This window comes from Thermomyces lanuginosus, assembly GCF_041956635.1.
Source record: "Thermomyces lanuginosus strain ATCC 200065 unplaced genomic scaffold VTN49scaffold_22, whole genome shotgun sequence".
Taxonomy (NCBI): domain Eukaryota; kingdom Fungi; phylum Ascomycota; class Eurotiomycetes; order Eurotiales; family Trichocomaceae; genus Thermomyces; species Thermomyces lanuginosus.
The window spans coordinates 281,701-307,884 of NW_027192356.1; the positions used below are offsets into that span (position 1 = coordinate 281,701).

Here is a 26,184-nt window from a genome sequence, read left to right on the forward strand (position 1 = left end):
CCCTCGAAGAGCTCTCACTGCGACCAATTGCCCTCGAAGATATATACTCTGTGGTGGTGGGTTGTTTGTTACTGTTTGTGCGCAGAGGGCATTACCCCTCGTTTAGCCCCTCCATCCGGGGAGGAGGTACATCATGCTACATACGTCAAGACACTCGTATTCCATTGGCAAATACAGCCAGTCCTGCATGACTAGAAGTTCAATGGCGGTGTCGCAAGTTAGAGATACCTTAATGAGCCAGCTTGGATTCCTATTGTTCCTCTTTCCGTGCTCGATTTGGCCGCTGGAGCTTGCGTGGTGATGACTTAATGACCGCACAAATAATGAGGGGCAAAAGTCAAAAGAGGGCTGTGCGTCCCACGTGACCTGCCACTTCGGAACCATGACCGGATCGGAGATAAGATAACCCCGTGATTAGACATAGCCTAATTGGGTAGTAAAATTTACGGGTATATTTCCTGCCACAAGCTGGAGGCTGACCAGTTTCAAGAGGAAGAGACAGAGCCATCTCAAACAACATGACCAACGCCGTTATAATGCTATGAGGCTATGATGCTATATAGTACAATATAACGCCGTAATTACAAAACAAGTATGATACAAACATAGAATTCAACCCAGGATCCTCTCATACGCATCCTCCACCTCCTTGGCCACCTCCAACAGCGTGACAATGATAATCTGATGTGTGACATTGGGCAGCTTGTCCCGGTTGAGCCCAATCCACTCTAGCGGCGGTGTCGCTTCGCCCATGTCGCGCAGCTGCGGCGTTTCAATTAGCGGCGGCTCCAACGGCCGGTAGACATAGCGCGACTGCGGCACATTAACGACGGCGGTGATCTTGTCCTCTGAGCTCTCACGGGAGAGCGGCGGTCGAGTTCCGTCGCCGTCTCCACTATCGCCATCCCGTGGCTGCGGTCCGCCTGTGATGCGCACCGCGGACGGCCGCAGAGGCTTGCCCAAACGGCTGGCCAGAGCCCGCGAGTGGTTCGTCCACATGCCCCGGATGAAGCTGATGCGCGAGTAGTTCCAGCCGACATCGACTTTGCCCTCAAACGCGCTCCTGAAGAGGTACTCGATCTCGTTCGACGTCATGGTTTGCCAGGTTTCCATGCTGGCCACCACGCGCGGCACCTTGAGGATGGTGCCGCCGCGGGACCCCGTCGCCCTCGTTGTCACCTCATCTACCGACAGCTCCTCCATCTCCGACGTGTCAGGCCGGTTGATGCTCGACAGTGCCACCCGGAGCTGGCCCAAGGTCAGACCCAGGGCACTGCGGATCTTATTCTCTTCCAGATACACGCCAAACCGTGCCTGCGCGTCAAGAGCCTCCATCTTGAAGATCTGATTGTCGGAAAACGTGCTGGGAAACGCGCCCACGTTGATTGCGCGCAACGTAACCACGACGTCCGTGTGCAGGGAGATGGGCGCTTTCGGCTGGTCATCCTTCTTAGGCTTCGACAACGCCGGGCTTCCCGATCCGGAGCTCGCCATGGGTGAGACAGACCTGCGACGTAGGTATTGTTCGGCTTCTCTCAGAGATGCTTCATAAGCCGCATGCTTGTCCTGCATCAGTCGCTGCCATGTCTGGTACAGTGCCAAGGACTGAGACGCTGTCAGCGTCGTGATAAACACCTGCACTTTGTCGCCCTCAAGGATGCTGACCAGACGGTCCTTGTAGGGCTCTGTAGTGCCATGCACGTTGTACATCAAAAAGTCGAACTGCACCACTTCCGCCACCAGCAGCGGCTGATAATCAAACGATGCTTGAGCTTGTAACCTCTCAAACCCTATTGACGCCTGAATCAGCGGCGTCTTGCTAGTCGGGGGCGCATCAGGCGGCCACTGGATCGACGTGCGCACCCGCATGTGTCGAAGTGCCACTGATCCGCTCAGCCGACCCGTGCTCTCGATACCGATGACTGAGAACCCAGCGCACAGGTTCTGCTCCCAATCTGAAGCCTTCTTGGACGACAACCACAGGTCCTTGATCGCAAAGTCCGCCTTGCCAAGGGCCTGACCCAGATCGAGTTGCACTCCAAGTTCGTCGATCGAGATGACTGTATTCCATGGGAAGGCCCCTGTTGCGGCTACCTGCTGGTAGCGCTGCACAGTGAGAGCTTGTGACGACTCCATGACCGACGGCACCGACTGTTGCGTAAACGGCGACTCGTCGTTAGACGGGACCCAGATCTCCCGGAACAGTAAAAAGTCTTGGACCTGCCTGAGGTTGACCACCGTCTTCATCGGGCTGACTTTGAGGATCGCGGATATGCCGCTGGTAGTGCTGACGTGCTTGCTGTTCATGAGCGACATGACGATGGACTTGACTTCGAAGCTGGCCGTCGACTCATTGGAGTAAACGTGCTTCACCGAGGCTTGTAGCGAGTCAAAGACCATCGTGACGGCGAAGAACCGACGCTGCTCTGGAGACTGGACGGTGTTGATCGTCACGTAGATCCCGCCGAACTGCGCCGTGGCGGCGACTCTTGCAATGGGCTGGCAGCTTAGACTAAACTCTTGCTTGCAGATACGGATTCCCACGTTGAGCTTGCAGCGGCCAAGGATGGTATCTGGGTTGGTCGCGTCCAATGAATTGTCTCTTTTATCCTGTGCGGGTGAGGTCGGGCCCGATGGCCGGGATTCGGTGTCTGTCTGGTCACCAACAACTTCCTTGACACTGGCTGATACCTGTCGAAGCAGAGGCACGACCGTGGGGAACAGAGTATTGCTTGACTGGGTTACCCTCAATTCGGCGTTCAACGTGGGGTCGTCAGTGCCATTGTCGCCGTAATGCACCTTGAGTGCAACTCCAGGTGCCCGAAGCGACGCCGTTGTCGAAGAATCCCCTGGAACATACTGCCCATATTTGCCTTCTGCTCGACTCCCTTTAGCTGTGGCTGCAGCCAGCGTCTGTTGGTCCTCGGTCTGCCGACCTAACACGGTCATGGTGGCGCCGGCAAAATCTACATCAACAAGAAGAGAGGATAGCCGCTTGTTTCCGAAGAGGGCATTCTTCTTCGTCGACTGCGTAGGTGAAGCAGCCCAGATAGCGTTGGCCTCGCGGAGCCGCTGACTGGCACTCGCAATAGAGTTCTTGAGTAGGCTGGCCGGCAGTATGGCCTCTGTCGTACCGCGGATGTCGAGGGATTTGCCGGCCGCTTGGAAGGCCAGGCGTAGATCGTCGTCCGTTCGCATATATGCGACATTGAAGACGACTTCTGGCATCAAAGCCGAATTGAGCGACCGCTTGCGCTTGTCGGCATTCTTGGGCGTCATCTGCAGCTGCATATCCTGAATCCGAAGCTTTGCTGCATTTTCTTGCGTTGTCGACAGGTTGACACGCCGGATCGCAAAAACTAAATCTTCGGGTTCATGCCCGCTCTTGGAGACGGCGTCCGGCTCCATGACCCAGCAGGCCTGCATATTGGCAAGATCCACGGACCAGATGGCGTTAAACAGCGGCGGGGATTGCAGCCGATTCTCATCCGTGACCATCACCTCGGGAATTGATTTGCGGCCGGCCCTACTGCGCGCCCGGGTAAGCCGTCCAAGATGCCTAAACCGCTTTACGTCCTTTGTCAGATCCAGGTTCTTGATACGGTTCTGCAAGTGAGCCGCAATATCAATGACCAATGACGCTGTCTCGGCGAACAACTGAACGTCCAGGGCCTTGCTCGTAATATGGTATGCTCGCACGAGCTCGTCTCGTTCGTTCGGCTTCGACGTAGCAACGAGGCCTATATCGACGGCCAACCCACCATAAGGCCGTGAGCGGGACCGTTCTCGTTTTCTGAGCTCAAGAGCGATCCGCGAGACGTTGATGTGGAATTCCGGATGCCCCAGCGGCGATTCGGTATCGCTTGTGTTGTCCAGACGCATTTGGGTCGAGCCAAGAGTAAAGTCCATGTCCGCTTGGTAATCTTGACTTCTGAGACCCGGGGCTCGAGCATGGATCCCAATACCCGCCATTGTAAGTCGGACATTGTAGAGTAAATCGCGAGCCTTGACATTTTCTGACGACGAAGTGATTGGCGCCTTCTTGTCAACGATTTCGGTGAAGTGGTGCTGTAGGTCTTGAAAGCTCCCCTTGAGGTCCGACATGAAGTGGGATATCTCGGGCCGAGATACGATGCTCAGGATACTTCGCAGAGAACTGGCTTCGAGTCTTGCGAGCTCGACTGTGACATCGCTGTGGATTGAAACAGTGCTAGAAGAGAGCATCCCGAGAACGCGCCCATTAACGGGAGGCAAATCAATGTTAGAGACAGGCTGCGGCTCCTCTCCTTCCATGGACTGGAAATCGTGTCGGTTGCTCTTGACGTCGAAATCCACCTCAACCTTGCCGTCTGTAGGCGTCGCCACAGACATGCGAGCAACCCGCCCATCGATCACGTACAGCAAGGAAGGCAACAATCGATATTTCATTCGGTACTCGTTCAAGAATAGAGCGACCTGGAAATGATGGACTCCTGCCCTTTTTGCGGACTTCTCCGTTACAGACGATGGCCGTCTGCTTGAAGGGGTGTCGCTGAGCCTTCGGACCAAATCTAATACGTACCGCACTTCGTCTTCCACAACACGGTCGGCTGCATGAACCAGGCCGATTGGATCTTCCCGCATGTCGTAGATCAAGTTCTGGCAAGAGCTTGCGACCTTCCAATCATACGTTGCACCGGCGGAACTTTGAGATAACCCACATGATCCGTACAGGGTAGGCTGCCAAAACTCCCAGATCATCAGAGGCTTCAGCCTGCTGGACAACGTGGTCGAACAGCCCTTCCCGGTGATGATAAAGGACATTTGCTCGGGCTGCTCCTCCCGTTGCCCATTGTAAACAAAGGAGCAACTGACACCGTATCCAGAAACTAGAAATCGCAAATTGATGGCATTCAGGGTGGCTGTTCCTTCATCGATGCCGACAATGATGTGGAAGTCGGTGAGCATGTCGGCTTTCGCCTCCGGAGCTGGTGCAATAGTTGTGGGTTGAGACGACGTCCTGGATACCGTTCGCGCCACTCCCTCGACAATCTCCAGAATTTCCCACTGGAGACGGAGGGTAGCCGATGAGCAGTGCAATCTGGCAGTAACCAGCTTTTCTGTCACGCTGCGTTCTCCTTGAGATTCCACTGATTTTGAATCAATAGAAACCGCCATCGACAGGTTACCAAAGTGAACATTGCTCTGCCTTGGACCAGGGTCTATCACGAGACCGGCTTCTTTGACAACGCATGAAAAGTTCTCTGACTTGTGGTGATCGCCGTCGTCAGGGCGTCGAATCCTGTCACCCCAGATGACCTGCATTACATGACTCTTGTCGACACGCGAGAGATCCCAGGGTCGCCACTCATCAAAATTCTGAATGACTATGTCTTGGGCCTCTTTGGGATACGCGTAGCCTGTTTTGATACCGCGTTTTTGGAGAGCGTCGCGATCCTCTACTGAGAGACTCTTATACATGTTCCGGAGCCGCGCTATGATTTTCCATGAGTCATGCTGACGCAGGTGAGATTGCGACAGACGGAGAATATATGACGGGCGAGTCAGGAACAACGGATCAGGTATGGCAGCGGCACCCTCAGTAAGAGACCAGACAAGGTAACGCACACGCTCGGCGCCAGAAACGGACCGTTGAAAAGAGGAAGCGACCGAGCTGAACATTGTTGTGGTTCGCTCGACAAGGAATGCCAGCGGTTCCACCGATCTGGTGGATGTGACAGTTTTCAGGGACCGCAGCCGAACGTGCGCTTGCGGCCATGGACGTTCTGATGACCAGAAAACGGGCTCTGCCAGGATGCACTGCAGTTCTGCTTCATCCTGCAGAGCGTCTGATTGCCCACCGAGGGCGGAAAGTGAGAGCATATCAGCAGTCACATGCGTCGTCATGCTCTTTTTGCAGTTTCCCCTCTCGGACAGAGTTCGCATTGTTGCTTTTAGACGGGTGCATGAGACATTGTACTCATCTCGAACTTTGCCCTGGAAGCCATCGCCGGATGCTTCAGACCAATTGAGCAGGCGAAAGATCGCTGCCGGGACGCGAACCGAAAAATCGACAGTTGATTTGGGTGCTACTTTTTTCGCTTTATCACTCTTGACCAGGTCGGACAAAACGTCCTTTTGAAGTGAATCGAGAATGTCCACCGGGTCCGAGGGCTGCATGCCATCTACCAGCGAGGCTAGGGCGAAAAGGAAATCAGGTGTGAAAAAGCCTCTTAGGCCAGGAGTGAACTCCACAAAAATGCCAGTGTGAGTCGTGTCCTCGTCTTCAGAGGCTTCTATAAAGGTCTCATTGTTAACACCTGGTGCGGATCGCACCTCCGGCAATGGAGGTAGATGCGTTGGATCTGGTCGGAGATTGTGGTAGTTGAATGAAGGCATCCAAAACATTGAAGGTTGAAACTTGAATGACAGCGGTCCATCGGAGCTGGACCGACTCTGATCTGGCCTCTGGCTTGCAACCATTCTATGTAATGAAGTACCGCCATAGTTCAACAAAGATGCAGCATGCCGGCCAGAATTTTGATCACTGCCGATTCTGGATCCTGATATACTGGAGCCCGTATTTGAGAGGAACGAGCTCTTGTGTTTTAACCTAGTCCGGAGTCGGGACCGGATACTTGAAGATGACTCAAAAGCAAACTCGTCAGTAATGGGGTCTGGCATGGGTGGGACCGTCATTGCCGGGGGATGGATCCTGCCGCTCGTTTCAGGCCACTTCGACACACTCTCCTCGGCGTTCAGTAACAGCCAAGGAGTCCGGTGAGTCCGTTGGTCATGAATCTTGATATGCTGCTGCTGCAAGTTTCGGTGCTCAAGTAGGTGAGCGTTCCGCTGCACCATAAGCAATCGAAGACTGGTCTCAAACAGTGCGTGAGTGGCGACAGGCTCAGAGGGCTTGGTCTGCGATCGAGTTGCAGACTTGCGATCCACTGCGGCCACGATCAAGGTAGGAATTTTCATCGACATTCGTTTCGAGAATTGAGACCTGGACCAGTCATTGAACTGCACATCGATTTGACCAACCCTTACGATCAAGGCACTTTGGTCCACGAGCAGCGCAACGTCGACTGATTCGACTTTAGCTCTCAGAAAAACTACATCATGCACCACAATTGGAACCAGAGGAGGGAGCACATTCTCCTCGTCGTCCATGGTAAAGTCGAGGTTCTGTAGAGCGGCGCCAGCGTGAGATATGAAGCTAGGAACACATTCGCCGACGATCCTGCCCAGGTCAAAGTCCCAGTTGCAGACGTATGTGGGCTCTGCGGGCGGCAGACCGAACAGCCGATGACCGTGTACGGACACACCGTCAATGAAGAGTTGGGGATCCGTGTTAGTTCTCGTGCCGTCGGCGCCCAGCGTTTCCAGGGACACCCGCGTCGGAGAAAGACTGAACTGGAGATCCATGTAGTAGTTTGTGAAGCGGACGTCGATGTCCAACGTCGCCGCCGTCAAGCGGAGACTCTTGGAGTGATCATAAAGATTAACCGGAAGAAGGGCGCACGGACCGTCAATCGCGATGTTGACAGAGACATCCAGGTCATTGCTTTTTGCATTAGGATTCTTGGCACCATGCAGCGTCGAAGCGTCCTGAGAATTGGCCGCAGTCTGGAATTCCTCCAGCGTGCGGAAATGCATATCTTCTGCAAAATAGTTTTCTCGGATTTTCAAGCAGTACCTGATGAGGAATCCGTAGAGATAGCATCGGACTGACGAGCTGGAAATGTTCATGGCGAGCTTGTCGGTCAGTGCTGGCGAAGTCTCAGCATGGATCGTGTAGCTTCCATCGATAGACAAGTGCTCCAGCGACCCCAAAGAGTTGTCCTGGAGAAACGTGTGCAAGGTGTGCCACAGAGGTGTGAGCACTTCTATACCTCCGTCATCCAGATCGATACCGAAGCTGAAAGTGCTCTGATCGGCCTTGAAGGTGTCCGCGGGAACAGTTACGTCGGAGGCCAGACGTTTCCCTTTGATGACGACAAAAGTATTGTCATTCAGATCGGACGGGTTGTTGATGATATTGGAATCGTTAACATTGAGATAGAGCCGAACGTCGTTAAAGAGCAGTCTGAACTTATATATGAACGGAACAAAGGTGTAGTAGTCGGCCGTCGAGCCCGATGTCCAGTCACTTACAAGGTCGGTGAAGAGAAAAATGTGGTCCCGCAGCAAGAACATCTGCAAGTCAGAGCTGGTAACGGTGAACGTCCAGGTATGAAGGCTGTTCCAGCCCACGGGATTCGAGAGATCGCAGTCGACAACCTGCCTTGGACTTTGCCAGAGAATACCATGGTTGACGCTGGACGACAGCTTGCAATCACGGAGATCGAGGAGGAGCCGGTTTGTGTAGCCGGAATTGGACGCAACCATGTCCATGTCGTAGGTGATGGTAGAGTCCTGAGAGACGCTCAGGGTTAACCACCCAAACGGTCGGATCTCGGGTGACATTTTACTTTTATCGCTGTCCTGATTGTTCCTCGACCGCTGCTTTTGCTTTTCTTTGTACAATCTGGATGCTCCACAAACAGCATCTGCACGGCCTTTCCACTGCCAATCCTTTGACCCTTCCCGGATAGGGATCCTGAGAGACGTGTCACCCGTGATCTCCGCGCGGATCTTGAGCTTTGTAGATCTCCGATAAGTCCCTGGTTTCAGCGGTTCCGCGGGCCGGGCATCGCGGAAGTTGTTGGGGAAGAAGACGTTTTGCAGAACGACGCGCTCTCTGTCCGCCCACGGTCCGTAATTGATGAATCCTCGCTCGATCTTGAGGTCCACGCCCCATTCGGGTGGACTGTCGCCATTGATATCTTGGGAAGCCTGACGTACGGACGAGGAGGGATCTGGGTAATCAACCGGTACCTTTCCTGCAATGTCCCAGTAATACGTCAGGCTTAGAGACGGGCAATCGAGCAGAGTGGAATACCGAGCATACTCGATGGTGGTCCACGCTTCATGGTCGTCGGTAGTCTCGTCGTCGAGGTACCTACTTAGACCGACCCATCGGGCATTCTCTGGGAACCTGCTAGTGGCCGACGCAGGATTGGGGCTCTTGGCGCTAGAGCTCAGATGGAAAGACTCGACAGACGTCTGAAAATATGGAATGAGATCCTTGATACTGTGCCAGATCGCTTTCTTGTGACGATAGTAGTCAAACGTGTAATCGAACTTCTTTTTCTTCTGCTGCGGATCATCGTCCGGTGTGGAAGCGAGCTCGCGTGCGGCAGTCAGCTGCGGCTGCTTGAAGTCGGGGTTTGGGCGCAATTGGATAACCGGACGGGTAAGGTCAAATGTGAAGATTTGTCTGTACAGGTCGAGTGGGTTACTAGCTTCAGCAGCATCGATCATGCCTGACGCTTTCTGGAATGTGATTGTGAGGACGGAGCGGGTATTCTCGTTTCCGGCGACAAAGGCGCCCTTTGTACAATCGACCTGGATGGGGAGAAACTGTAGGAGCCTCATTGCTCCGTCGAGCGCTGCAGAGTCTATTGACGACTCTTTGGTTTGCTTTGCGGAGACGTCGCTGGTGCGGACGGAGCTCGATGCTCGACCAGCCGAGTCCCGTCTACCTGATTGCTCCGTGGAGGTGCGGCCGAAGCGCGCCGACAGGTTACTCCGGGCGCTCTGTCGGCCCGTCGACGTGGCCTCGGTGGGAGACGGGCATACGGATTCTGGCGCTGCACTGGCAAATCCGGACAGGATATCATCATATGCCGGTGTGCGGTTGTAGACGAACCATTCCAGGCCGAAAATGGTCGCCACGATGCGACACGGAAGACGGTTCTCGCCTCTCACACCACCGGTCTCTCCGGCAAGCCCTTCGACTTTCTCCTCTGCACAAGATCCTCGTCGCGCATGTTTCCTTGCAATAGCATCTAGGTCCACGGTCCGAACTGCACGCTTCCAGTAATTCCACGTCACATAACCACCCTGGACAAAGATGGTCTCGTTCACACCGTGATAGCGGATGCCCTTGAAGATGATCCTCCCGCCAAGCAAGGAGAACTGAAGTGCTTGGATGTCGACATCGGCGCGGTAATAGTGCCATGTATATGCTCGAATGGCGTACGAAACGATTGTCGCAAACAAGCGATTGAAGTAGAAGAAGAAGAATAGCGAGCTACAGCGGGTCAGCATGCATTCGAGATTGGTTCATGGTGCTCTCACAGAATGCCGCAGACAATCAGCTCCAAGAGGAAAAACCTACGACTGTTAGTCCTGACCAGGAACTCTGGCGCGCCCACCTCACCAGTTGAACTGAGGGCCAGATGTCACTGGCTGCAGAGAAACGTCGGAATCGGCCATGGCGGAGTCGGGTGCCGGGCCGAGGTCATGGCGGCGCTCGCTGCAGGCTAGGAGTCCGCGACGAAGACATCCGGAGTGAATGAATCGCTGGCAGAAAACGAGCGAACGGACTGGGATCGAGACCGCGGCGTTATTTCATTCTAGCCCTCCTCCAAAGCCTATGAGAATTGATATTATAAGGATGCCTGGGCTAGCCGTTAGACCGTTTGATGCACGCGCCGCGCCAAGAGCGGAGCTATCTGCAATATTGAAATTTTCAAAGTTGTATTTCAAATGATATGCACTGAGCTGAGAAGAAGCTTTTTATTGGTCAATATTTCGGCATATACGTCATTGTAATTCAAATTTGTAGTGCTTCAACTGAAAATTACCATTCCTGAAATCTAATACCCAAACGCAACCACGTCGGCTCCAGACAAACAACAGCCTGAAGGAGCTGCTTAAGCTCTTGAGGATCATCAGACACTGAACTTCGTAGTCTTTACGATGCGCCGAGATCTAATTTTCTTCAAATCGTGATTCCGACCGGCATGACATGGAACCGGAGTCGCTGGGAGAGCAGAGGCCAGGAGAGCGGGTGTCCCTCTCCTCCATTGGGGGCACCGGCTCTAGACTGGCGCGCGTGGTGATTATCCTGGCGGGCGTTTGTTCGCTGGTGGCGACATTGTTGTCAATAGCGTTAGTACCATCCCGCGATTATCAAGGAATGTGATTCTGACAAAGGAACAGATCGATCTGGCTCCAAACGTATGCGCTCCGTCCCCGCATGAAATATCGGTGAGGGATACGGTCTGACATCACGGCAACAGGAAGAACTACCGCAAGCCGTTGTTGCAGCGCTATGTAGTACGAATTTTGTTGATGTGGGTGTCGCGATTGTCAATACTCATGATCGGCGCAATGCTGACCAGTGTAGGGTGCCTATCTATGCGGCATCGTCATGGACGAGCATCATCTCGATTAAGGCGGCCATGTTTCTGACACCGATCCGTGATGTCTACGAGGTATCTCCATGCTATCAATGCAGTAAACAATCGCTAAATATAGTAGGCGTTCACAATCTATACCTTCTTCCAGCTGCTGATCAATTTTGTCGGCGGCGAGCGCGCGTTGATCATTATGACCCACGGGAGACCGCCGGTGCAGCACCTGTGGCCGCTCAACAACGTGCTGCCAAAAGTGGATATTTCAGACCCGCACACATTTCTCGCAATCAAGCGCGGGATTCTTCAGTATGCATGGCTGAAGCCCATACTAGCGTTGGTGTCGATCATCATGAAAGCGACCGGCACGTATCAGGAAGGCTACCTCGGCTTGACATCGGGGTACATGTGGACGGGCCTCATCTACAACGTCAGCGTGACGGTGAGCTTGTACTCGCTAGCCCTTTTCTGGGTGTGTATGCACGACGACCTGAAGCCCTTCCGTCCTGTCCCGAAGTTCCTCTGCATTAAGCTCATCCTCTTCGCGTCGTATTGGCAAGGATTCTTCCTATCCATCCTGCAATGGCTAGGGGCGATCCCCAACGGTGTCGCAGGGTACACGCCAGATAACCTCGCCGCCGCGATCCAGGACAGTCTCATCTGCATCGAGATGCCCGCCTTTGCGATCTCTCATTGGTACGCCTTCTCCTGGCATGACTTTGCCGATGCGCGCATCTCCGCGGCCCGCATGCCGGTCAAGTACGCTCTGCGTGACGCTTTCGGCCCGAAAGATTTAATCGAGGACTCGAAGCAGACCTTCAAGGGCAAAAACTACGAGTACCGCTTCTTCGACTCGGGCGACCACATCATTGCGCACGAGGAGTCAAGCTCGCGCGTCAAGCGCGTCATGGAAGGTATGCGCTACGAGCGCGGCGGGAAAGGCAAATACTGGCTTCCGAAACCGGGAGAGGCGGCCTCGAGTCGCACGCCACTTCTCGCGGGCGAACCCAGCAGTGCGCCTCCGCCGCGTCGGTCACGCATCCGGTCTTATGCCTCGTACACGGAACTCGAAGAGACGCAGATCGACGAGGAGGACGAGCGACTCTTTGCGGCGGCAAGAGCGTTGGAATTCGGAGATTGGAACGTAAGTAAACCTGTTTTCCCCTCGAGACCTGGCCAATCCATTCCCTAAACCTCGGGATATGCAGTACCCCGTCATCACAGCAAACGAAGTGCCCCGCGATCAGCTCGTCCACGCTTCTAGACCCCGTCTGGGACCAGCTCGCAGCAGCACCAGCGGCAGTACCAGCAGCTCCTCCGCTTCCCCGCGTACCCAGAAACGCGCTCGTGGCGGACAACTCGTTGACCTGGGCGTTCCAGACGAGGAAGACACTACCGACAAACACGTCCAATCACCAACTGCTCGACAGGAGCAGCAGAGTCAAATCCGGTACGATCCTCTCTTACCCACCCCAAAACTTCCAAAGCTAACTCCTAAACTCTAGACCAACTTCAATCATCCCACCCCCTACCCTTGAACCCGTTCTTTCTCAACATCAACCCCAACACGAGGAAGAGGAGGAGGAAGACGATGATGAAACTCCCAAGCAGCAATACCCCCCACGAGTAAACTATTACTACGGCGCTCTCGATGAAGATGAACATAACGTTTGGCGATGAAATTATGAAATATGGAAATCCTTTTCTTCCCAGAAATCTATATACATTTAAAAAGCCACCAATTCAAACCCAATACCCCACAGTAGCGTAACCTAATAGTACAGGATGGATGGATGGATGGACGTTATCAAGACAGGGAGGAGTATATGGTAATACCATCCACAACCTCCCTCTTCCATTCTGCCCATTCTTCGTATTGCTCCCGCAGGCGGAGTGTCTGATACCGATAGGTATCCTTCCCGTCCTTCTTTCCTGCCCGGGGTTTGCGCCGTTCTTCAGAAGCAGCACGAGACGAGGAAAGGTCCGTGATGGGGGTCTCCTTTGCAAGTTTGAGGAGTGACGACAAAACCGCCCTGCTTTCCGCCGCGCGCGCCTGCCGGGCTTGCTCGCGCCAGGCGGTCGATTTGCTTGTGAGAGCACCGCCAACCCCTGCCGAGGAAGTAAGAGGCGCATCGAGCCAGGAACGGAGTTCCGTCGTTTGTTGGACGGAAAAAGGTGTTGTGGTCGCGGCTGTGGGGGCAGCGCCGCTGCGGAGGAAGCGAATAGCGGATTGTAACCGTGCGACTTCGCGGCGCAGGGCGTCGTTCTCCCTGATGGCGGCCTCGGCCGTGGCGGTATCGATGACGAGTCCATCTGCGGTGGTGAGGACCGCTGCCTCGTTTGCAGCTGTGGATGCCCTCCTGGCGGCGGCCCGTTCCAGACGTGCGCGGAGCTCGTCGCGCTCGGATTCGGCTTCTTGCAGGGCTTTGCTCAGTCGCTCTGCACGCTCCTGCGCCGCGGCTTCTTGCTCCTGGAGGCTTTCGAACCGCTGCTCCAAATCTTTGGCCTGCGCGGCTTTCTTGGTTGCGTCGCGCATGCGCGCCTCGAGGAGCTCGACCTTCATTGCTTGTTCTTCGATGGTCTGGTCCTTGACGCCGAGCGCGGTGGAGGCTTCGTTGAGGGCGCGCTGGAGGCGGCGCATTTCTTCGTCGGCGTCGGCGGGTATTGAGCGTTTGGCGCGGAGTTCGGCAGCGCGGAGAGCCCAGGGGGCTTTGGAGTTGCTGCCGCGCTCGAATTCCCCTGTGCGGGTTAGGTCGCCGGCATGGCCACTGAGGCTTTCCAGTAAGCCGGCTAGAGAGCGCAACCCGGCGCTCATTACCGCCATGGCGTCTGAGCCGGCTTCTTTCTCTACGCCAAGGTTGCGCGCTGTCGAGTCTGCTGACTGGTTCATTCGAGTGAGCGCCTCCGCATATGTTATCGGCTCCGTTCGCCCCTCCTCTCCAAGCAGTTCCATGACGCTGTCGCCAATCCGTCGCCCCAAGGCCGCCAACTCCTGCGCCGTCTGCTCTGCCTTCTCGAACGGCCCTGCCGCGTCGCCTGACAGCGCCAGCGACCGTGAGCGCAGCTCCTCGAGCGACCGCAGAACCTTGGTTATCACCACTCTTTGCCCGCGCGCCTGTCCTATCAAGCTCTCGCTCTTGTTGAGGAAAAACACGCCTTCCTCCTCTACCACTTCCTCTTCCTTCTTTTCTTCCTTCTCGCCATCCACCTCCGAGTTTGTAACTTCCGTCTTTACTCCGCGCGACAACCTCTCTTGCAGCAACCCCCGCACGCGGGCCAACGTCGCCGCAGCATGGTCGATATATGTCTGCGTCATGGCCGCGCGCATGCACAGCTCATCCGCATACGTCGCCAACTCAACTGGAATCAGCGTCTCGGCAAGATGCGTCAGCAGCGCAATCGACCGCTGCAGCTCCGCAGCGCACTTCTTCTCTTGGATATCGTTGCGCTTGAGGCTGTCGATCCACGTGTTGAGTGTGCGCTCGACGGGTTCCAGCTCGTACAAAGCGCGCTCAAACGCACCGAATTGCTCCGGCGTGCTCGTTGTGACGTACCGCAGGAACCGGTCGCAGACACCGGCGATCCACTGCGTCTGCTCGACGATCTCGTAGCAGCTAAATATGTTCTCCGGTTGAGTGACTGTAGCAGATTCCGATAATCGTTCACGCATGGTGTTGTGGATGATCGTAGCCTTAAAGTGCACACGCTTTGTCCGCAGCAGTGCCTGCACCGAGTTCTTCTCGCCCTCGTAGTACTCTGGTAGATACAACTGGACGATAGCAAGGTGCTGGCTGGCCTCCTCAGCGGCCATACGTCCGAGTTCGACATCGATGGTCTTGACCTGTGCCTTTTCCACCGACGCCTGCAGCTTGCGGTTGAGGTCCATCATGGCGCGTGACCGGGCAGACAGCTCGTTCGCCTCCGTCTCGGTGATTTGCTGCGTGGCGCGCATGTCCTCAAGATCGGCCTGGAGGTTCGACACCAGCTCGCGGAAGCGAGCCAGCGTGTACTCGAGATCCTCAATGACTTCATCCTGCTGCGCAATACGGCGGCACTGCTCATGATAGAGACTCTCTCGGTAGTCGAGCTCCTCCTGCAGCTGCTTCTCAGTCTCGACATGATTCAGCTCAATCTCATCATTGATCTCGCGCAGGGCCTCGAGGTCCTCAATGGCGGCCTTGAGCTCATTGATCTCCTCCTGGTACCGCATGTTCTTGTCCGCCAGCTCCTCAATCATCTCCTCCGCGCCCAGCGCCGTGTCGAGCTGCTGCTTGAGATCGTCTACATTGGCCTCCGCCGCAAGCAGTTTCTCTTTAGTGGCCTCGTACTGAGCTTTAACCTGGGTGTACTCCTCCAGGTCTTCGCGCAGCTCCTTGATCTCTGCCCGCAGTTCTGCTTCCTGCTGTTGTGTCATGTCGCGCAGCCGGATCAGTGCCTCACGAAGCCGCTCGTTTGTCTTTTCCATCTGCAGCCAGCCGGCCGACGATTTATCTTCAGGGCTCATCACGGAACTGAGCTCTTCATTCTCTTCGCGCAGCACTTCTACCTCCAGCTGCAGTTCCTCTACCCGAGCCTTGAGATCGCCAACCTCGAGCTTGTAGGCCTCTGCCATTTCCTCTGCCATCTCCTTATCCAGAGTCGCCAGCTCCAGGATCGATTCGTGCTCCGCCTGCTGCTTCTCCAGCTCTTCTAGCCGAGCTTCCGTTTCGCGCAGCTTCTTGCGCAGGTCATTCAATTCAACCTGTTGCGGCTGGTACTTGGCCTGCAGCTTCTGGATCACACCCTCGAACTTGTCCCGCTCGGCCTGCAGCCGCTCGAGGTTCTTGAGCTTCTCCCGATCCTCGGCCCGCTTCTTTTCCATGACCCGGAGCTTCGCTTTTAGATCCTCCAGTTCCCGCGCTATGGCCGCACTTGATTGACGCCGCTCCATCTCCTCTTTCTCTTTCTCCTCCCTTGCTTCCCTTTCCTTTTCCTCCTTCTCCTCCACCGCCGGGGGCGACTGTGACTCCTCCCCCACGGCCCCAGCCGGCGGCGACGCTACCTCCTCCGCAGCCTTCTTCACCGTCGCCGCGGGCCGCAACGTCGGCCTCTTCACCAACGACGCCGTCCCGGACGGAGGCACAGCGCCAGGCTGCTGCACCGGTGGCTTCGCGAATTTGCTCTGCGCCGCCGTAAATGACGTCCTCGCCGCAGGCCGCATCGCCGTCGTCGTCGACGTCGTCGGCGGAGGCATTGACGTTCTCGTCCCACTCAGACTCGGTCGCACCCTCGTCGCCGGACCAGCCGGCTTAATCGCGATTGAAGGAGACGAACGACCACCGGTTGTTGAACCTGACGGCGGCGGCATCGATGGCGGTCGAGAAGGTCCAGATACCTGCTTCGAGGGGGATTTCGTCGGCGACTACCACACCCATCAGTATTCCCACTTCCCTCCCGGAAGAATTGTCATGTACGTACGCGAATATTCCTCGCCTGCTGCGGACTCCCCACCGGTGGCGTCGACGAACCTGTCCTCCTCGTCACGCCCGGTGTTCCACTTCCCGAAGACCTCTTCGATGCGGCACTACTCTGCGACGTCGTCGTCTTCGCGCCAGGCCGCGCTGGTTGTTGTTGTGACTTCCCATCCCGACTATCTCTCTTCGAAGCTGTCGTGGCAGATCTTCCTCGAGACACAACGGCCGAAATCGCCGTCGGCCTTATAAACATACCATACCCCGGCTCACATTCAAAGTATCGTTCCCCCTGGACCGACCCGTCATTCTTCCCCGTCGCGTCGTCCAGCTCGACGCCGATCCATTCCCCCGGTGCGAACTGTGTGGTGCCGACGAAACGGATCGTCGCGACGCGGCCGTCGAGCAGCCGGACGACTTGGCCCGGGGCGAAGTCGACCATTTTATCCTTTTCCTTCGGACGATGCTCGAAGTGCGTCGTAGATTGTTTACTCCAGGCCCAATTACATCTCTCGCGTGGATTGGATAGGGGTGCCAAGACCCGCATAGGTGCCTTACATTTCAGGCATACATGGGGAGGATGGACCTCTCCCTTCGTTTTACGGAGTACAGCACAGTAAGTCTTAACCTACAGCATCCAGAATCAAAGGCCATGCTCATCATTCATATTCCATCCTAAGCATATCCCATCCCAATAAATCTCTCAATCAAACAATCAACTCGACAATCAATTTGCATATCCCGTGGTATCAAGAAAAAAAAAGTTAAAGAGCAAAAGGCAAAAAAGCACAAAACTCTCCACCAAGCATAAGGGTATATCGCGGATTGGTATCTCATTGCTGCGTAAACAACTCTTTCATCTCATAAAATGAAAAAAACTCCGTATCAAAGAAATCAACGCGGTGGCCCAATGGGGGCCGGGTATCCAGTCGAAGAATTGGAAGTGCTAGGGCGTCCAGAATCCAACGACGCCCGCGACAAATCGGGGGCTGCATGGGGGTTCGGATGTTTCGGAGTGCGGTCGCCAGGAACGGTACCAAAGATGTTATTGAATTTGGACTCGAACCGACCGGTGACTGGCCAGCCGCCGTTCGTGCTGCTGCTGCTGTGGTGGCTGTGGGAGCTGCCCACAGGGGCATGGATGCTCAGGCTATCGTCGTCAGGCAGGTTAACGCCCGAGTCGTTCCATGGGTTGCGGTAGCCGCTGTCGCGCGACTCCATCGACACCAGCGACGCCTTGGACGCGTTGCTGGACGCGTGCTTGAAGAACGACGCCGGCGATGCTGAGTGGTTCTTGCGCCCGATGAAAGACGAGAACGACGAGATGCTGCCGGGCTTGCGCAGCCGCTCAAAGATGGACCCGCGCTCGCTGGCGTCATCTGGCCGCGCCGGCGAGTCCGTCACGATCGGCGCAGGGGCATGCTGCAGCAGCTTCGAGTCGAAGAACGGCAGCGACTCTTCGAACGAGTCCGACTTGGGCCGTGGGATGGCGCCCTTGACGGTCGTGGCGTCCAGCCCGTGCGCCACGAGGCGCGAGATCAGGAAATCAATGGCATCCCGCAGCCCGCCCGCGTTGTTGCGCGTGTAGCCAAGAACCAAGCGGTCCTCGACGGGAGCGGCGGAAGCCGCGTCATCCTTGGGCGTGGGCAGGTCGCCAGTCAGATCGACGGTTGCGTCCACCTCGTACTGATTCTTGAGCTTGGACCGCACATCCTCGGTGAACTCGGGCGACTGCAGGAATGCGCGCAATTCGGGGGAGCTCTGGAAAGACAGCTCGTGCTTCTCCGGTACCATTCCCTGAAAAGGGTTAGCAAAATTTACCAAAAGTGCATGGAATTCACTCACCAAAAACGCATCCACCGCCTGCGGCACCTGGTACTCAGGCCCGGAAATGGTCACTACATCACTGGCAAGCTCGGTGCTGGGAAACTCGATCTTGCAATTCCACTTCTTTTCCAGCTCCTCTATCTCGCGCATGCGCTTCAGCAGCTCTCGGTGGTACAGACGGTTCACCAGGACCGTCTCGGACACGTACTCGGCATCCTACTTTCCGTCAGCCCATGCATCGTAATTGTAGGCCGATTCTACATACCACTTTCTCCACCATGTCCATAATCTCTTGCTTGACGAGGTCCAAGCTCTGAGCATTCCGCGCCGGCGTGCGGCAGATGACGTTGTCGACCTTGACATCGTCCTCATCCTTGCCGAGACCGCCGCGGTCCATGGCGTTGGAAAACTTGACAAACACCGAGTACTTCTTCATGATGCGCTGGATGTGCTGACCGCCGATGCCGATGATGCGCTTGTGGTATTGGTCTGGCACATGGAAAGAGATCGATGCCGGCATCTCCTGCTCCACCAAGTCCAGGCCGTTCTGGACCGCCTCGTACTGCGTCCCGCAAACGTCTATGTAGAAATTGTACTCGTTGAAGCCGTCAAAAATGATTTGAACGTTGCCTGTGCCGTCAGCACTTTGCCATTGGAATCTAGAAGAGGAGAACCTACTCTGTCCCATGATCTTATTGATCTTTCCATTCTTCTTCCCGCTGACAAACTCCTTGTGCTCATTGGCCAGCTCAATCTTGACCCGGATCTGGTACTGGCTGCGATTAACAAAGCCGATTTGGTTGATGACCATCATGGCTGCCTTGACGGCGTCATCGGAGCCATTGACCGAGAAAGTGAGGTTGTCAAAGCTAACGTCGGCCCCGGAGTTGGCGCAAATGTCCGCCAGCATCGGACGCACCTCTGCGGGCGACGGCGGACGACTCATGGCGGGATCGGGAACAATGATCCACCAGGACGCGCTATAGAACTGGCCGGCCTGCTCCAATCAGCAGCTGACCCCAGAACTTAAAGTTTTCGTATACATACCAATGCCATAATCTCCCTCACCGTTCGCTCCACATGCAGTACCTCGGTTCCCTGTACCCGTACAAGCCCGCGCTGGCTCCCCAGCTGCGGAAAGAGCACGTAGGACCCATTGGCCTCCATGACCTTGCGTACCTTATCGAGCCGGTCCAGCAGGATACTGTCGATCTTGCTGGCCGAGAGCATGACGTCCTTGATGTAGATCTTGACGCCCATGACCAGATCGCGCAGCTTCTGCTTCGCACGAGCAATGTCCTCCAAAGTCTCTCCCGTGATGTAGACCTCGTTCTCGCTTCGCCGATGGGCGCCCGGAGGTGTGTAGCCAAAAATCCGCGGAAAGGGCGGCGGGAAGTAGATCGCCGTATTTGTGGCCGCTTCGATCATCTTGATGTTCTTGCGTGTGCGACCACAGACGAGGGTATGCATGGATAGTTCCAGCTTGACGGCGTCGACGTGGCGTTTCAACTACCATGGTCAGCCATCACCTACAAAAACTACGGTCTAAGAGAGTACGTACAATCTGGTCAATCATAATGAGTATCCGCGTCTTGGCATGCTCGACACTTTCCATGTCGCCGTAGATGGCGACCCGGTAGCGGTTATCTAGGCCATTCTCGGCGCCATAGGAGGACACGACCGCACTGTCGGCATCGACGGTCTTGGGGCTAAGGAGGAAGATATCAGCGCCGGTGTAGGCAGCCAAAGTGTCGAGGTGCTCAAGGACCGAGGTGCGGACCCCCTGCGTGGCGGCGTCCGTGATCAAATGCATATCGACGTCGACGGTGGCGCTCCGCTAATACCCAATTAGCATGGGACCACCTTCCTTCGCCTAGTGCCCGACTTACCAAGGAAATAGGCATCTCATTCAGAATGCGGGCCCGTGTTTTCCGCACGAGTTCGGCATCTCCGGATAGACAGACGGTGGTGACGAGGCCATGCGGCCGCAGCTGCAGCGGGGAGACCACTTTGGGTTCTGTGGTGGAAACGGAGGCCTCCAGCCGGCCACCGCTGGACTCAGAGATCTGTCGGCACAGACGGCGCAGTGCCTCGAGGTTATTAACATGCACGGGCAGCTGGTGCGGCGGGGCTGGGTTCTCGGGGGAGGCATCGGGAAAGGTCCATCGCTGCAGGGCCCCCGGAGTGGCATGCAGGACATCGTCGACGTCGGGACCGGCCAGGGAGCAATTGAAGGGAACGTTAAAGGAGAGATTCACGGTAGGATCCACGGGGGCGGGGGGTGTCAAGGGCGGCGGAGCATGCGGCCGTCGCAGCGAGGCGGAGGAGAGGTCGGCATGGGGGCGCGACATGCCGAAGGTCGGGGTCATCCGTTCCCATCCATGGCGGGCCTGGCCGGTGAAGTTGGAGATTTTGTGCATGGTGGGAGGAAGGGAGGGAGAGGAGAAGAAGGAAGGGAAAGAGAAGAGAGGAAGGGAAGAGAAGAAGAAGAAGAAGAAGAAGGGAAAAAGGGAAAAGAAAACAAACGGGGTATCAATAAGGACGTCAGGATGGGAAGCGAAATTCAGACAGGCTCTATTAAGAAGAAGACGAGTTTAATTCCAGGGTTTAATCTTGGAGAGCAAGCAGTCTCAGTACGAGAGAAAGAGGAGAAGAGAAGAGACGGAGATCAGATGGAGAGAGCGCGAGAGCCAAGGCTGGGCTGAGCAGAAGGTCTGGGCCGGGATTCTTCATGCCGGCGTCTTGGATCGGTTATTATTTCATAGACTTGTTTTGCAATGGTATTTTCTCTAAATTCCCTCTTCAAAACGACTAGTTCGGTGATCCAAGACCTACAGAATTGTCCGGTTTTCTATTCCTCGATTCTTCAATCTGATTTATCACCCAGGCACTGCTCTCCTAGGTATCATTCCCTCTGCCCAACAGCCGGAGCTGCTCCCCTCTCTTGGCCTCTTCCTGAACCCGGTCAATTTTCCCCCATTGCAAATTCTATTCCACACAGCCTAGAATTTACTATGTCGTCACTGGCTCCGGTTCTCTGGTCGACGCTGAACTCTTTCTCCATTTCGACCCGAGCGATCGATCTCCGAGGCCCTCGTCCGCGGCCAATGACGACGGCGCTGACTCATCCGGTCGTCCCGATCGATTATGTAATCTCGGATCGGAGCGGGAGCTTGGACCTCTTTAACTCTCCCGGACGACTGAAAGGAGCAAGTACTCACACCACTTGACTCTCCATGGACTTTTTAAGACATCATCAGGGCCATCACGAAGAATCTATTCGAAAAAAAGAGAGAGACAAGACACCGGAAGGCGAAAAAAAATTGGATACGTGGAACTCTCCAACTGATCCATTCACCGAGTCAAACTCTACCAGCTACGGAATGTAGATCGGCAGATCCGCCTCCAGAATGCGCAAATCAAGGCATTTGCCGGCCCGAACAACTCATCCCTTGATTCTTTTCACGCATCATCACACCTCTCTAGCTTTGTCAAAGGCTCCATGCCTCGGGGAAGATTTCCACCAAACAAAATGGGGCGGATCACGTGGTTTGATCACATGATCGAGGCAGTAAGGCAAGGAGGAAAGATTTCAAGCAAAAACTGTACAGTAGTTGTGCAATTGAACAAGGATGACAGTACTCATACAGAAAGATGAAAAGAGCATGTTATGGAGTCATTACATTAATACCGTCCGTACCCATCCTCCTCCTCATAGTACCGCTCCTCTCGGAACGCCCGTCCCGACGGTCCCGAGGGCCCCGGCCCCGGCCCCGGCGCCGATGACGCCGGGGCGGCCGTGTACACCGCGCGCCCATCCTCGTCCACGTAGACGCTCTCACGCCCCGTCCGCACGTACCGGCCCGCAGTAGAGGTTCGCATCACCCGCTGCTCCCGCGGCACCATCTCACGTTCGTCCAGGTACTCATGTCGCGGCGGTCCGTAGTCCACCACCACGCTGCTACTGCGCACGACAGGCGGGCGATCACCGCCGGGAGGTGGGGCCGGTCCGCGCGAGTACGGTCGGTGCAGGGGAACAGCGGAGGCAGGTTCTTCTCCGGCAGGGTAGTCCACCACGCGCCGGTACGATACCTGAGAGGAAGACGGAGGTGGCGGTGGCATCTCCGTCACGTACCGGCGCGACCCGTAACCGTCCTCCACGATTGACGTGCTCCGAGCCACGCTGGCGTGACGCAGCGGTGGCGCAGGCGCCGGCGGCGGCATCGTCCGCATGCTGGGCGCCGGTACCATCTCGTAGTACCGGTTGCCATGCTCGTCGACGACGATGCGGCGCCGAGGTGGAGGCGGTGGCACCTCGACGTATCGCGGCACGGGTTCGTCCTCGACGACGACTTCCCGGTACCGAGGCACCTCTTCGACGTAGTGTCTAGAGTAGCTCGGCACGGCTTCATCGTAGTACCGCGTACGCTCTGCCGGCGGAGGCGGCGGCGGCGGTGGCGGTGCCCGTTCAACAACCGCATATGATGACGCCCGCATGGCCCGCGACGGATACCGCGGCGGAGGAGCGGGTTCGTATTCGCGGGCGACCGCCTCGGTCACGGGCCGGCTTGCGCTGCTATGCATGCTGGCCACGCGCCGCAGGTCCTGCGTATCCCGAACCGGCCGGCGGACCACTCGGGATGCCGGACGCACAGGGTGGCCATCAACGTCATACTCACGGCCATAGCGATCCATTTCGTAGACAGGCTCGCGGGACGGAGCCTCCCGCCGGTCCACCGGCGGTGTGTACTGCTGCGGCGACGCAATATCAATGTATGCGGGACGGGAGTCAGCAATTCGGCTGCGGGCGCGTGGGACCTCCGATACTGGAGGTGGAGACATCGGTTCTTCTTTGATATACGGCGCGGGAGAATGCACATCGCGCGGGCCCGGTTCTTCACGAATCCGGCGTCGCTTACGAGGTAGTAAATGCTGCGCCGCCACTGCTGGGCTCCCGGTGCGACCTGCAGTATATGGATCCTCTGTTAAGCGTTCCCGGCGATGCTCCGCCCGCGATTGCTGCACAGATGGCACCTTGGCGGTCGCCAATGGCGATACGCGTGATGGTCGAGGAGCAGCTGGAGATGTTATGTGATTTCGCACAATTCTAACTTCACTTGCCGGGGACGGGGGGTGCCGACTCTGCAGCTCGGGCCCTTCATGCTGACGCTGACGGTGTTCTGGCGGAGGTCCCGCCGATGCGGGAGGCTCGACGCGTACGTTATCCGGTACAATTGGCTCCGGCGGGGAATAGTCATCGTCCTCCATAGACTCATCCGCGGGGCCAGCGGGAGCAGTCTCTTTATTAGCAGCCTCAACAGGTCGACTAGGTTCGGGACTAATTGTCACAGGACGCGGTTCGGCCGGTTTCTCTGGAACCCGGCGATCAGACTCTGGCGACGGACGCGCACCCGAGATGGGTGAATCTGGCGCTCTGCTCGAATACAGCGAGTCATTGTTATTCGAGGATTCATCAATGGAAACAGTCGCCGAGGCACGATCAGCGTGGGTAGCTTCATTAGACGGAGGGGGAAGCGGCTTCACAATCTCCAGGGCCTTGTTCAACACTTGTGTGACATTGAAATCCGGACAAGCATCCTGCAATGGCACGGTTCGTTTGGCCTCGATTCTGCTGCGTTCATGCTGTTCACGGAGGGCACGCTCGATACGTTCCCGCTGCAGGGCAAGCTCGGCGCGCACAAGGTCATCTGACTTAGTTAACAGCACGGGGTTAATCGCGGACGCGGGTTTTGTTGTTGCTGTTGCTGTTGAAGATGATGATGCTGCTACATGGGGGGTTGCTGTCCCCGGTTGGACACTGAATGGTGCAGACGCATTGGTTTTCCTCTCTTCTTCTTTTCGAACAACCTGCTCAGGAGCATGTAGTTCAGGTGCTGTTGTTGCTGCTGTTGTTGTAGAAGCAGTCGTCTGAGTCGCCTGTGGCGCTCTCCGGACAAACTTCTCCGGTACCTTGAGCCGAGGATGAGTTCCGGCAAAGACCTCTTCGGTGAGTTTGAGAATCTTTTCGTACTCTCTGATCTCCCTGCTTGTGGCGTCGTCCGACGGCTGTGGAACGGTAACCACAGGGGTGTTGGACGCGGCCATCACGAAGCCAGATTAATCAATGGATTCTCTGTAGATAATCGTGTAATTTCCAATATGATTTCTGCTGGACCAGGGTTGGTCCAGACGCGCATTTTTTTTTTTTTCTCCTCTTCAGAAAGGGAGAAACAAGCTTGAAATCATAGGTTTGAGCTGGCATGAAGCAAGAAAATAATAGCCAAATATCATTGGTCGGTTCAGATAGTGGACTAGGGACCCTCTTATCATGCCTGAGGCATTAAAATCACATGACTTTCACATGCCTAGCGATAGGTGCGTACTGACTCATCGTTTCTATGCGATGAAAGATTGAAATCTATGAACGTCTGTGGTTTGAGTCTATTGTAGAATTAGAGCAATAGCAACATGGCTTCCGAAGACGGCCCGAAGGACTCGCGGGCAGTCCTCTTCTTCGACATTGACAACTGTGTGAGTTGCTCCAACACCCAAATCTCAATTCGCTCTGATCCGTTTGCTCACTGCTAGGTCTCCCCGCAGCTATACTCTCGAGGTTGGTATACAATGCACCATAACAATACGAACAACAAGAAGCATTAAGACCAATCTCAGGACACAAGATCCATGACTTGATGCAAGAATTAATCGGTACATCCTCAACTCTCTCTCTCTCTCTCCAACACATTATTCCTATTCACTAACATCCGGAATTTCCGGATAGACATCTTCTTCGTCAAACACCTTTCCCTCACCATCGAAGATGCCACCATGCTTCACCAAAAATACTACAAAGAGTACGGTCTCGCCATCCAAGGCCTCACCCGCCACCACAAGATCGACCCGCTGGAATTCAATCGCGAGGTCGACGACGCCCTTCCCTTGGACCGTATCCTGCGGCCAGACGCCCGTCTACGTCGCTTACTGCTCGATCTCGATCGATCCCGCGTGAAGCCCTGGTTGCTGACCAATGCGTATATCACGCATGCAAAGCGGGTGGTCCGCTTGTTGGGCATCGAGGATTGCTTCGAAGGGTTGACATATTGTGACTACGCCGCGGAGAAGCTTGTGTGTAAGCCTAATGACGAGATGTGGGAGAAGGCGGAGAGGGAGGCGGGGGCCGAGTCGGTGGAGAAGTGCTATTTCGTCGGTAAGTATCATATCCTTTTTTGTTATGAAGTAATGTTCTTCTGATTGGAATGTTAGATGATTCCCATCTCAATTGTCGACATGCCCAAGCCCGTGGGTGGACGGCGGTGCATTTCGTCGAGCGGGAACTTCCCGTGCCGGACACGCCGGCGTCGAAACACATGATTCGGGATTTGGAGGAGTTGAGGGATCTGTTTCCGCAGTTTTTCAAGAGTCGGAATCAACAGCAGGCGCAGACAAAACCGTCATGATTAAAAAACAGTAGACGATAGATGGGATAGAGCGTTTATGAGATTTTATGTGCATAGGATAGAGGGACACGAATATATATATATATATATATATATTAGCATGGCAAACGAACCTCCGTTCGCACTGAGATTACAAACTCTATGCTACATCCCTTGGATGAAATGACGTACACTCAAATACAGACAGATCAACAACCCAGCCCCATAACAAAAAATGGCAAGTAT

General features: G+C 55.5%; 6 protein-coding genes across 6 annotated transcripts; 2 read left to right on the forward strand and 4 right to left on the reverse strand.

Annotated features, from left to right (window-relative positions):
* Nucleotides 1-612: 612 nt before the first annotated feature.
* Nucleotides 613-10,302, reverse strand: VTN49DRAFT_1027 (uncharacterized protein; the record flags this gene model as incomplete). Its single annotated transcript, XM_069408597.1, has 3 exons — nucleotides 613-10,117; nucleotides 10,165-10,200; nucleotides 10,247-10,302. The coding sequence occupies 3 exons, from the start codon at nucleotides 10,300-10,302 to the stop codon at nucleotides 613-615; spliced, it is 9,597 nt and encodes a 3,198-aa protein (XP_069270067.1).
* Nucleotides 10,303-10,837: 535 nt separating this feature from the next.
* On the forward strand, nucleotides 10,838-12,905 carry VTN49DRAFT_1028 (uncharacterized protein; the record flags this gene model as incomplete). Its single annotated transcript, XM_069408598.1, has 7 exons — nucleotides 10,838-10,980; nucleotides 11,032-11,049; nucleotides 11,112-11,165; nucleotides 11,219-11,306; nucleotides 11,353-12,369; nucleotides 12,434-12,675; nucleotides 12,731-12,905. The coding sequence occupies 7 exons, from the start codon at nucleotides 10,838-10,840 to the stop codon at nucleotides 12,903-12,905; spliced, it is 1,737 nt and encodes a 578-aa protein (XP_069270068.1).
* Nucleotides 12,906-13,032: 127 nt separating this feature from the next.
* On the reverse strand, nucleotides 13,033-17,117 carry VTN49DRAFT_1029 (uncharacterized protein; the record flags this gene model as incomplete). The annotated part of the gene is made up of 2 exons (XM_069408599.1): nucleotides 13,033-16,626; nucleotides 16,683-17,117. 2 exons carry the CDS (start codon nucleotides 17,115-17,117, stop codon nucleotides 13,033-13,035), a joined length of 4,029 nt encoding a protein of 1,342 aa, XP_069270069.1.
* Nucleotides 17,118-17,569: 452 nt separating this feature from the next.
* On the reverse strand, nucleotides 17,570-20,922 carry VTN49DRAFT_1030 (uncharacterized protein; the record flags this gene model as incomplete). Its single annotated transcript, XM_069408601.1, has 7 exons — nucleotides 17,570-18,472; nucleotides 18,521-18,718; nucleotides 18,768-19,132; nucleotides 19,181-19,499; nucleotides 19,550-20,011; nucleotides 20,064-20,339; nucleotides 20,392-20,922. 7 exons carry the CDS (start codon nucleotides 20,920-20,922, stop codon nucleotides 17,570-17,572), a joined length of 3,054 nt encoding a protein of 1,017 aa, XP_069270070.1.
* A 1,264-nt stretch (nucleotides 20,923-22,186) lies between these two features.
* On the reverse strand, nucleotides 22,187-24,607 carry VTN49DRAFT_1031 (uncharacterized protein; the record flags this gene model as incomplete). The annotated part of the gene is made up of 1 exon (XM_069408602.1): nucleotides 22,187-24,607. One exon carries the CDS (start codon nucleotides 24,605-24,607, stop codon nucleotides 22,187-22,189), a length of 2,421 nt encoding a protein of 806 aa, XP_069270071.1.
* A 363-nt stretch (nucleotides 24,608-24,970) lies between these two features.
* On the forward strand, nucleotides 24,971-25,959 carry VTN49DRAFT_1032 (uncharacterized protein; the record flags this gene model as incomplete). Its single annotated transcript, XM_069408603.1, has 5 exons — nucleotides 24,971-25,033; nucleotides 25,103-25,115; nucleotides 25,175-25,210; nucleotides 25,284-25,709; nucleotides 25,766-25,959. The coding sequence occupies 5 exons, from the start codon at nucleotides 24,971-24,973 to the stop codon at nucleotides 25,957-25,959; spliced, it is 732 nt and encodes a 243-aa protein (XP_069270072.1).
* Between the last annotated feature and the right edge of the window lie 225 nt (nucleotides 25,960-26,184).